At 55.7% G+C, this 12,862-nt stretch overlaps 1 protein-coding gene across 1 annotated transcript in view; it reads right to left on the bottom strand.

Moving 5' to 3' along the window:
* The window catches only part of GPR107 (G protein-coupled receptor 107), a 202,503-nt gene extending 195,781 nt beyond the window's left edge, over positions 1-6,722 (bottom strand). The window contains exon 1 of the mRNA XM_069237052.1: positions 6,420-6,722. Within this exon, the coding sequence (XP_069093153.1) occupies positions 6,420-6,509 (90 nt within the window). The 5' untranslated portion in view covers positions 6,510-6,722. The remainder of the gene's footprint in view (positions 1-6,419) is intronic.
* Between the last annotated feature and the right edge of the window lie 6,140 nt (positions 6,723-12,862).

Raw genomic sequence — 12,862 nt, 5'->3', positions numbered from 1 at the left:
GCCCCCCATGTATCCCTCATGTCCACAGGCCCCCCCGCCACCCATGTATCCCTCACGTCCACAGGCCCCCGCCACCCATGTATCACTCATGTCCACAGGCCCCCCCGCCACCCATGTATCCCTCACGTCCACAGGCCCCCGCCACCCATGTATCCCACACGTCCACAGCCCCCGCCACATGTCCACAGGCTCCCCCGACATCCATGTATCCCTCATGTCCACAGGCTCCCGCCACCCATGTATCCCTCATGTCCACAGGCCCCCCATGTATCCCTCACGTCCACAGGCCCCCGCCACCCATGTATCCCTCATTTCCACAGGCCCCCCATGTATCCCTCATGTCCACAGGCCCCCCCGCCACCCATGTATCCCTCACGTCCACAGGCCCCCCATGTATCCCTCATGTCCACAGGCCCCCGCCACCCATGTATCCCTCATGTCCACAGGCCCCCCATGTATCCCTCATGTCCACAGGCCCCCCCGCCACCCATGTATCCCTCACGTCCACAGGCCCCCGCCACCCATGTATCACTCATGTCCACAGGCCCCCCCGCCACCCATGTATCCCTCACGTCCACAGGCCCCCGCCACCCATGTATCCCACACGTCCACAGCCCCCGCCACATGTCCACAGGCTCCCCTGACATCCATGTATCCCTCATGTCCACAGGCTCCCGCCACCCATGTATCCCTCATGTCCACAGGCCCCCCATGTATCCTTCACGTCCACAGGCCCCCGCCACCCATGTATCCCTCATGTCCACAGGCCCCCGCCACCCATGTATCCCTCATGTCCACAGGCCCCCGCCACCCATGTATCCCTCATGTCCACAGGCCCCCCATGTATCCCTCATGTCCACAGGCCCCCCCGCCACCCATGTATCCCTCACGTCCACAGGCCCCCGCCACCCATGTATCACTCATGTCCACAGGCCCCCCCGCCACCCATGTATCCCTCACGTCCACAGGCCCCCGCCACCTATGTATCCCACACGTCCACAGCCCCCGCCACATGTCCACAGGCTCCCCCGACATCCATGTATCCCTCATGTCCACAGGCTCCCGCCACCCATGTATCCCTCATGTCCACAGGCCCCCCATGTATCCCTCACGTCCACAGGCCCCCGCCACCCATGTATCCCTCATGTCCACAGGCCCCCCATGTATCCCTCATGTCCACAGGCCCCCGCCACCCATGTATCCCTCATGTCCACAGGCCCCCTGCCACCCATGTATCCCTCATGTCCACAGGCCCCCCATGTATCCCTCATGTCCACAGGCCCCCCATGTATCCCTCATGTCCACAGGCCCCCCATGTATCCCTCATGTCCACAGGCCCCCGCCACCCATGTATCCCTCACGTCCACAGGCCCCTAACACCCATGTATCCCTCATGTCCACAGGCCCCCGCCACCCATGTATCCCTCACGTCCACAGGCCCCCCATGTATCCCTCATGTCCACAGGCCCCCGCCACCCATGTATCCCTCACGTCCACAGGCCCCCCCGCCACCCATGTATCCCTCACGTCCACAGGCCCCCCCGCCACCCATGTATCCCTCACGTCCACAGGCCCCCCGCCACCCATGTATCCCTCACGTCCACAGGCCCCCCGCCACCCATGTATCCCTCACGTCCACAGGCCCCCGCCACCCATGTATCCCTCACGTCCACAGGCCCCCCGCCACCCATGTATCCCTCACGTCCACAGGCCCCCGCCACCCATGTATCCCTCATGTCCACAGGCCCCCGCCACATGTCCACAGGCTCCCCTGACATCCATGTATCCCTCATGTCCACAGGCTCCCGCCACCCATGTATCCCTCATGTCCACAGGCCCCCCCATGTATCCCTCACGTCCACAGGCCCCCGCCACCCATGTATCCCTCATGTCCACAGGCCCCCCATGTATCCCTCATGTCCACATGCCCCCGCCACCCATGTATCCCTCATGTCCATAAGCCCCTGACACCCATGTATCCCTCATGTCCACAGGCCCCCGCCACCCATGTATCCCTCATGTCCATAAGCCCCTGACACCCATGTATCCCTCATGTCCACAGGCCCCCGCCACCCATGTATCCCTCATGTCCACAGGCCCCCGCCACCCATGTATCCCTCATGTCCACAGGCCCCCGCCACCCATGTATCCCTCATGTCCACAGGCCCCCCATGTATCCCTCATGTCCACAGGCCCCCCCGCCACCCATGTATCCCTCACGTCCACAGGCCCCCGCCACCCATGTATCACTCATGTCCACAGGCCCCCCCGCCACCCATGTATCCCTCACGTCCACAGGCCCCCGCCACCCATGTATCCCACACGTCCACAGCCCCCGCCACATGTCCACAGGCTCCCCCGACATCCATGTATCCCTCATGTCCACAGGCTCCCGCCACCCATGTATCCCTCATGTCCACAGGCCCCCCATGTATCCCTCACGTCCACAGGCCCCCGCCACCCATGTATCCCTCATGTCCACAGGCCCCCCATGTATCCCTCATGTCCACAGGCCCCCGCCACCCATGTATCCCTCATGTCCACAGGCCCCCTGCCACCCATGTATCCCTCATGTCCACAGGCCCCCCATGTATCCCTCATGTCCACAGGCCCCCCATGTATCCCTCATGTCCACAGGCCCCCCATGTATCCCTCATGTCCACAGGCCCCCGCCACCCATGTATCCCTCACGTCCACAGGCCCCTAACACCCATGTATCCCTCATGTCCACAGGCCCCCGCCACCCATGTATCCCTCACGTCCACAGGCCCCCCATGTATCCCTCATGTCCACAGGCCCCCGCCACCCATGTATCCCTCACGTCCACAGGCCCCCCCGCCACCCATGTATCCCTCACGTCCACAGGCCCCCCCGCCACCCATGTATCCCTCACGTCCACAGGCCCCCCGCCACCCATGTATCCCTCACGTCCACAGGCCCCCCGCCACCCATGTATCCCTCACGTCCACAGGCCCCCGCCACCCATGTATCCCTCACGTCCACAGGCCCCCCGCCACCCATGTATCCCTCACGTCCACAGGCCCCCGCCACCCATGTATCCCTCATGTCCACAGGCCCCCGCCACATGTCCACAGGCTCCCCTGACATCCATGTATCCCTCATGTCCACAGGCTCCCGCCACCCATGTATCCCTCATGTCCACAGGCCCCCCCCATGTATCCCTCACGTCCACAGGCCCCCGCCACCCATGTATCCCTCATGTCCACAGGCCCCCCATGTATCCCTCATGTCCACATGCCCCCGCCACCCATGTATCCCTCATGTCCATAAGCCCCTGACACCCATGTATCCCTCATGTCCACAGGCCCCCGCCACCCATGTATCCCTCATGTCCATAAGCCCCTGACACCCATGTATCCCTCATGTCCACAGGCCCCCGCCACCCATGTATCCCTCATGTCCACAGGCCCCCGCCACCCATGTATCCCTCATGTCCACAGGCCCCCGCCACCCATGTATCCCTCATGTCCACAGACCCCCTGCCACCCATGTATCCCTCATGTCCACAGGCCCCCCCGACATCCATGTATCCCTCATGTCCAAAGGCTCCCGCCACCACCCATGTATCCCTCATGTCCACAGGCCCCCCATGTATCCCTCATGTCCACAGGCCCCCCATGTATCCCTCACGTCCACAGGCCCCCCATGTATCCCTCACGTCCACAGGCCCCCCATGTATCCCTCACGTCCACAGGCCCCCCATGTATCCCTCACGTCCACAGGCCCCCCATGTATCCCTCACGTCCACAGGCCCCCCATGTATCCCTCACGTCCACAGGCCCCCCATGTATCCCTCACGTCCACAGGCCCCCCATGTATCCCTCATGTCCACAGGCCCCCCGCCACCCATGTATCCCTCATGTCCACAGGCCCCCGCCACCCATGTATCCCTCATGTCCACAGGCCCCCTGCCACCCATGTATCCCTCATGTCCACAGGCCCCCTGCCACCCATGTATCCCTCACGTCCACAGGCCCCCGCCACCCATGTATCCCTCACGTCCACAGGCCCCCGCCACCCATGTATCCCTCATGTCCACAGGCCCCCTGCCACCCATGTATCCCTCATGTCCACAGGCCCCCTGCCACCCATGTATCCCTCATGTTCACAGGCCCCCTGCCACCCATGTATCCCTCATGTCCACAGGCCCCCCCGACATCCATGTATCCCTCATGTCCAAAGGCTCCCGCCACCACCCATGTATCCCTCATGTCCACAGGCCCCCCCGACATCCATGTATCCCTCATGTCCAAAGGCCCCCCCGACATCCATGTATCCCTCATGTCCACAGGTCCCCCCGCCACCCATGTATCCCTCATGTCCACAGGCTCCCGCCACCCATGTATCCCTCATGTCCACAGGCTCCCGCCACCATCCATGTATCCCTCGTGTCCACAGGCTCCCGCCACCACCCATGTATCCCTCATGTCCACAGGCCCCCGCCACCCATGTATCCCTCATGTCCACAGGCCCCCTGCCACCCATGTATCCCTCATGTCCACAGGCCCCCCCGACATCCATGTATACCTCATGTCCAAAGGCTCCCGCCACCACCCATGTATCCCTCATGTCCACAGGCCCCCCCGACATCCATGTATCCCTCATGTCCAAAGGCCCCCCGACATCCATGTATCCCTCATGTCCAAAGGCCCCCCGACATCCATGTATCCCTCATGTCCAAAGGCCCCCCGACATCCATGTATCCCTCATGTCCACAGGTCCCCCCGCCACCCATGTATCCCTCATGTCCACAGGCTCCCGCCGCCACCCATGTATCCCTCATGTCCACAGGCTCCCGCCGCCACCCATGTATCCCTCATGTCCACAGGCCCCCGCCACCCATGTATCCCTCATGTCCACAGGCCCCCGCCACATGTCCACAGGCTCCCGCCACCCATGTATCCCTCATGTCCACAGGCCCCCCATGTATCCCTCACGTCCACAGGCCCCCCATGTATCCCTCACGTCCACAGGCCCCGCCACCCATGTATCCCTCATGTCCACAGGCCCCCGCCACCCATGTATCCCTCATGTCCACAGGCCCCCGCCACCCATGCATCCCTCATGTCCACAGGCCCCCGCCACCCATGCATCCCTCATGTCCACAGGCCCCTGACACCCATGTATCCCTCATGTCCACAGGCCCCCGCCACCCATGTATCCCTCATGTCCACAGGCCCCCGCCACCCATGTATCCCTCATGTCCACAGGCTCCCGCCACCCATGTATCCCTCACGTCCACAGGCCCCCCCGACATCCATGTATCCCTCACGTCCACAGGCCCCCCCGACATCCATGTATCCCTCACGTCCACAGGCCCCCCCGACACCCATGTATCCCTCACGTCCACAGGCCCCCCGACATCCATGTATCCCTCACGTCCACAGGCCCCCCGCCACCCATGTATCCCTCACGTCCACAGGCCCCCGCCACCCATGTATCCCTCATGTCCACAGGCCCCCGCCACCCATGTATCCCTCATGTCCACAGGCCCCCGCCACCCATGTATCCCTCACGTCCACAGGCCCCCGCCACCCATGTATCCCTCACGTCCACAGGCCCCCGCCACCCATGTATCCCTCACGTCCACAGGCCCCCGCCACCCATGTATCCCTCACGTCCACAGTCCCCCGCCACCCATGTATCCCTCACGTCCACAGGCCCCACCACCCATGTATCCCTCATGTCCACAGGCCCCCGCCACCCATGTATCCCTCACGTCCACAGGCCCCCGCCACCCATGTATCCCTCACGTCCACAGGCCCCCGCCACCCATGTATCCCTCACGTCCACAGGCCCCCGCCACCCATGTATCCCTCATGTCCACAGGCCCCCGCCACCCATGTATCCCTCATGTCCACAGGCCCCCGCCACATGTCCACAGGCTCCCGCCACCCATGTATCCCTCATGTCCACAGGCTCCCGCCACCCATGTATCCCTCATGTCCACAGGCCCCCCCGCCACCCATGTATCCCTCATGTCCACAGGCCCCTGACACCCATGTATCCCTCATGTCCACAGGCCCCCGCCACCCATGTATCCCTCATGTCCACAGGCCCCCCCGCCACCCATGTATCCCTCATGTCCACAGGCCCCCGCCACCCATGTATCCCTCATGTCCACAGGCCCCCGCCACATGTCCACAGGCTCCCGCCACCCATGTATCCCTCACGTCCACAGGCCCCCCATGTATCCCTCACGTCCACAGGCCCCCCCATGTATCCCTCATGTCCACAGGCCCCCCATGTATCCCTCACGTCCACAGGCCCCCCATGTATCCCTCACGTCCACAGGCCCCCCATGTATCTCAGGGTCAGAGGGTCTCCCCACCTGCCAACCCCTGCTTACTCCCCCGGGGCCCCTCACCCCGGCACTGCTCTCACCGCCCCCCTCCTACCTGGAGGCTGAGGTGGTGCACGCGCCCCCAGGCCCCGCTCAGCAGCAGACACAGGAGGAGCCCCCCGAAGCCTCGGCCACCGCTCGCCATCTTCCCCGTAGGCAGCTCCAGCGCGACTCACTTCCGGGATCAGCTGGTGAGGGGTCACGAGGCGAACGGAAGCGTATACTGACGGGTCCCGCCCCCGGGTCTAGGCCGCATCTGGCACTAGGGCGGGCGTTGGAGGGTTTATCTACTTCCAACATGGCCGCTGTCCGCGCCCACCCGCCGCACTCCGAACGCCAGGCAGCGGAAACCAGGACTGAGACGTCAAATAAACATAGGAGACCTTCGCCTGGCACTAACGTGGTTGCGCCCGAGAGTTCCCGTATCCGGCTTGCTGCGCATGCGCATTTTCGGGACTCGTCCGCATTTCCAATCTATTAACATAAATTCGTTAAAAGTGTTGTGAAGAGGCGTGCCTCAGATTCGAAGCATTCGACCATACATTAGAATTGTTTCCCTTTTTTTTTTCAAACAGTTAATTTAATTCATATACTGGCCTGCAGCCTTTTTGTCAGTCATAATATGGGGCATGTTAATAAATACTTTATAAACTAGTGCAACGTCGAAAGATCAATGTGGATAAAACTTGATAGAATGAATTTGGATCTAGCTCTTTAAATGGATGGCTGTCACATAGACGCGAAGAAATTACCTTCGCTCCTGTTTAAGGACCCATTCCAAGATGGCGGACGCCGGCTGCCAGATGCTCCCAAAAGGGCGTGGCTTAGAGTGTGACGTCTACGCCCCGCCCCTCTCCCCTGTTTGTTTTGCCACGTGGGTGCCAGGGCAACCAGCAGATGCTGAGGAGATGGCTTATGTGTCATTGGAGCCCCTGGGGGGTGGACTGGGTGGCCTTTACGTCGTCTAATGCCGTAATTTACTAACCTGTTGGCTTATGAACAGGGTAAACTCCATTGCATCTTTGACCCTTGGCCTCCTCCAGGTCTTTACATTATGAGGGGAATCTGTCCTCCAAGGACAGGGTACAGGGCAGGAGTATTGATCCTAGGCCAGTCCACCCAAGGCAGGAGTACTGATCCTGGTCCCAGGCCACCTACACACAGCTGGGAGGTAAATAAGGGACAGCGCGTGAAGCCTTTCCCTTTCCATCTGGCTGAGAAACAATGCTAGATACTAGGAGACAGTTAACCATGATTGGCCATCCTTTCACAAGCAGTGTCCATCATGCTTGGTGTCCCCTGTAGCGTCCTTGCCAGCCTGGATACTCTCCAATTAATATGCCACGCATGGAGCTTGGTGTTACACGTCTTTATTAGTCTGCGTGTAACTGCAAACTCAACGTTCTAAACCTGCATTCAACACTCTTGCACGCTTATGTCGCAGTACTACAGAGTCCATCAGGAAACAAAAGGGATCTGTCATTGCTAACTCACACAACACTACATCTCTCCCTCTGTTAAATAATTTTTTTTGTTTTACAAATATATATATATATATATATATATATATATATATATATATATATATATATATACATTACCTCTTCCATGATCAAGTCTTTGGAAACTGGAACAAGAAAGGAGAATTGTCCCTGACTTTAGTGATGGAGGAACAGTAGCACTGAGGGAGTTCTCAATAGTCTTCTCTGACCGAGTCTCTGCAGTGACATCAGGGACTGATGAGCGATGCGCTAAAAGTCGTAAGTGTGAGGAATCTTGTGTAATGGACTTTCTAGAACATTGGGCATTCACCATGTGTCCTTTACTACTCACAACGTGGAATGGCTCAGCATCAAAAGGAGCATCAGATTTGTGTTTTCTCTATTGACTGACAAGCATTTGATCTCCTCTAATGAAGGTAATGTTCTAGCACATTGGCACTTACCTGCATGTGCTTTCATTCTCTGTTTACGATCCAAGTCATTTTTACGAATTTCATTCTTATTAGTTGATCTTTCGCTAGTCCATTGAGATAACTTGGTCATCATGGCTCTCCCACACATTAATGTAGCAGAACTTTCACCCGTGGAATGAGGGGTCGAACTGTAAGCTTGAAGAGTGGAATGTACGACTGCTTGAAGATAGAGCTTTTCTAGGACAGCACACTGAACAGCTTTCTTGAGTGTACTCATGAAACGTTTGACAAGGCTATTTGCCTGTGGCCAAAGAGGTGTGTTATTCTGATGCTTCACATTAAAATGACTGAGAAAACCTCTGAATGCCTGACTGTTGAAAGGTGCATCATTGTTAGATTTTAAGATTGAAGGAACACCCCATGTCGCGGAAATGTTATCTAATCTCTCAACTCTTTCCTGAGAGATAGACAAGAGATCTTCCACCAATGGAAAACAGGAGTATTCATCAGCAATCACCATCAGGTGATGTCCATTGTCAAGAGCACCAAAGAAGTCAACAGCAGTTCTTTCTCATACATGTTTTGGCAACTCAGACATGTTTCAAGTGTGTTGGATAGTTTTCACAAGTTTTGACAAGCAATTGAAAAGGTAACAGGCCTTCAGTTCCCTTTCAACTCGTTTTTGAGATGAGGAAACCAGAGTCGATCTCGGAGAGCTTGTTTTGTGGCAACGATTCCACTATGTCATTCATGGGCCACTTCAGTTATCTGTCTTTGCAGACTCTCCAGAATAACAATTCTTGAACCTCGTAGATAATGCCTTTTTGACTAACAGATAGTTCACCTTTGACATTTTTGAATTTCTGTTATTCAATGGCAAGAGGTCGAGTATGCTGGTTCCAAGACTGATGTGTTATAATGTAATTTAGTCTCAAGGTGTCACTACCTTGGCTTCTGGCAGTAACAATCTGTTCTAAAGAAATGGCAGCCGGTGTGTTTGATTTCACAATGAAATCCATGTAGGTTTCAGCCGTTTTGGAAGGGGTACCATGACTGTACTGGTGTAGGAAGGTAGCCTCTTTCTAGCCTTGTTACCCCCACGTTTGGCCTGTTTGTGAGTATATGTGAGGGTGTTTTTACTGTCTCACTGGGATCCTGCTAGCCAGGGCCCAGTGCTCATAGTGAAAACCCTATGTTGTCAGGGTGTTTGATATGTGTCACTGAGATCCTGCTAGCCAGGACCCCAGTGCTCATAGGTTTGTGGCCTATATGTGTCCCCTGTGTGGTGCCTAACTGTATCACTGAGGCTCTGCTAACCAGAACCTCAGTGTTTATGCTCTCTCTGCTTTTAAAATTGTCACTACAGGCTAGTGACTAATTTTACCAATTCTCATTGGCACACTGGAACATCCTTATAATTCCCTTGTATATGGAACCTAGGGACCCAGGGTATTGGGGTTCCAGGAGATCCCTATGGGCTGCAGCATTTCTTTTGCCACCCATAGAGAGCTCAGACAATTCTTACACAGGACTGCCACTGCAGCCTGAGTGAAATAACGTCCACATTATTTCACAGCCATTTTCACTGCACATAAGTAACTTATAAGTCACCTATATGTCTAACCCTCACTTGGTGAAGGTTAGGTGCCAAGTTACTTAGTGTGTGGGTACCCTGGCACTAGCCAAGGTGCCCCCACATTGTTCAGGGCAAATTCCTCGGACTTTGTGAGTGCGGGGACACCATTACACGCGTGCACTACATATAGGTCACTACCTATATGTAGCATCACAATGGTAACTCTGAACATGGCCATGTAACATGTCTAGGATCATGAAATTGTCACCCTATTGGGGGGACAATTCCATGCATCCCCGGGTCTTGAGCACAGAACCTGGGTACTGCCAAACTGCCTTTCCGGGGTCTCCACTGAAGCTGCTGCTGCTGTCAACCCCTCAGACAGGTTTCTGCCCCCCTGGGGTCTGGGCAGCCCAGTCCCAGGAAGGCAGAACAAAGGATTTCCTCTGAGAGAGGGTGTTACACCCTCTCCCTTTGGAAATAGGTGTGAAGGGCTGGGGAGGAGTAGCCTCCCCCAGCCTCTGGAAATGCTTGATGGGCACAGATGGTGCCCATCTCTGCATAAGCCAGTCTACACCGGTTCAGGGATCCCTCAGCCCTGCTCTGGTGGAAAACTGGACAAAGGAAAGGGGAGTGACCACTCCCCTGACCAGTACCTCCCAGGGGAGGTGCCCAGAGCTCCTCCAGTGTGTCCCAGACCTCTGCCATCTTGGATTCAGAGGTGTTGGGGCTCAATGGACTTCTCTGAGTGGCCAGTGCCAGCAGGTGACGTCAGAGACCCCTCCTGATAGGTGCTTACCTTTCTCGGTAGCCAAACCTCCTTTTTGGGCTATTTAGGTTCTCTCATCTGGGCTATTCCTTAGATAACGAATGCAAGATCTCACCAGAGTTCCTCTGCACTTCCCTCTTCGACTTCTACCAAGGATCGACCGCTGACTGCTGCAGGACGCCTGCAAAACCAGCAACATTGGAGCGCCTTATCCTGCCGGCTTTCTCAACTGTTTCCTGGTGGTGCATGCTCTCAGGGCTGTCTGCCTTCACCCTGCACTGGAAGCCAAGAAGAAATCTCCCGTGGGTCGACGGAATCTTCCCCCTGCCAACGCAGACACCAAACTTCTGCATCACCGGTCCTCTGGGTCCCCTCTCATCCTGACGAGCATGGTTCCTGGAACACAGGAGCTGGGTCCAAGTGTCTCCCAACATCGTGGGACCCTCCTTTTGTGACTCTGAGTTCACAGATCTTCTAAGTGCCTGTTCTGGTACTTCTGTGGGTGCTGCCTGCTTCTGCGGGGGCTCTCTGAGTTGCTGAGCGCCCCCTCTGTCTCCTCCGCCAAGGGGCGACCTCCTGGTCCTTCCTGGTCCCCAGCAGCAACTAAAATTCTCAACTGCGTATCCTGCCTGGAAACACTTCTGCAACCTCCAGCACGCTGTAGGACATCTTCCAGTTCCTAGCCCTTTTCGTTGTTGCAGAATCTTCAGATTTCACCTCTTCGGTTTCAACCACTAAGATTCCTTTCCTGGATTTGGTGATTAGTATCGAGGGAGGCAAACTCAAGACATGCACCTACCAGAAAACTACAGATCGTAATAGCTTATTGCTGTACGAAAGTCATCACCCCAAAGCGCTCAGAGATAACTTGCCTTTCGGTCAGTTTTTGCGCTTACGACGCAACTGCAGTAACATATCTTCATTTGACACTCAAGCCTCTGCCCTCCAACGTAAATTGGTTAACCGTCACTACCCTACCCGAGTGATAAGTAGGGCCTACAAACGAGCCAAGTATAGTGATAGGGACTCATTACTACAGTTAACCCCTAGGTCCTCAGAGAGTATCCACATTTACACCAGTATCCAACACTGTCAAGACAATAGTGAACAAAATATGGACTATCCTTTGTAGTGGGGGTGAGAATCTCTCTAAACCACTTTTTGCCTTTAAGAGAACCACCAATGTCAAAGACATGTTGGTCCATACTCGACCTAGACCCTGTACTGTTTCTACTGGACAAAGGCCCCTTTGGGATCTCCCACCAGACAAAGGTCACTTCCCATGTGGGAATTGTAACGTGTGTTCACTCACTAAACGGACAGATACCCTCGACTTAGAACCAATAATGACATGGCGATTGATGAAACATACTAATTGCAATACCCTCAAGTGTATTTATATGATCACTTGCCCATGCAGTTTACGATATGTAGGGATGACTACAAGAGCAGTGAAAGTGAGGATAAATGAACACCGCAGTAACATCCGTTGCGGCCGGTCTACGACAAAATTAAGTACTCATTTTATAGAAGTGAAACACAGCCCAGATGACATGTGGTGGGTTGTACTCCAGACCTGCGCATCTCAAGAGATCAGACCACTTTTCGAACTTGAGCAACGCTGGGTATACAAACTCCATACTCATCTCCAAGGGATGAATGATGATATTCCTTGGACTAATTTTTCCTTTTGAAGCACTTAATAGTCTAGTTATCGCCTATTTAACATTGATTTGATGGGAATGGAGTCTGAGGCAAACATTACTCACATTTGGTTGATTTTTGAGCTATCAGGTGGTGATATTGCAATCATTATGACTGACAGTATTAGTATATGTATTGTACTATGATTAACATTGATACCTCACTATGTGGCTTTCTTTTGCAACCCATTTATCCATCTAGATGACCTTTGCCCTACTGAACGGCTCCTAGGTCAGACTCCACGTTAAGATGGCCGCCTCGAAGGTTTTTGAACTCAATGGGAATTAGTCCGCCTTTCCTTTTTCTATTTTGTGTCCTTTTTTGAGTACGCGCATTGGCGTCGACTTGCCACGTGCAAGTACCGTTGCCGCGCAACGAGAGCAGCAACAGCTGCTCTCGCGCGCCAGATTTACACTATTTATACCCCAGGTTATGTGACTTCCGGCAAATCCGGGAGCGCGGCCAGGGGTAGGTGGAGTGCACCGTTTCTCGACTGCTACGAGTAAGTGTGACATCCTTTTTGCTTTTCATATC

Source organism: Pleurodeles waltl, chromosome 6 (genome assembly GCF_031143425.1).
Source record: "Pleurodeles waltl isolate 20211129_DDA chromosome 6, aPleWal1.hap1.20221129, whole genome shotgun sequence".
Taxonomy (NCBI): Eukaryota; Metazoa; Chordata; class Amphibia; order Caudata; family Salamandridae; genus Pleurodeles; species Pleurodeles waltl.
Note: the sequence above shows the minus strand (reverse complement) of the source record. Positions and strands in the feature narration are given on the sequence as shown.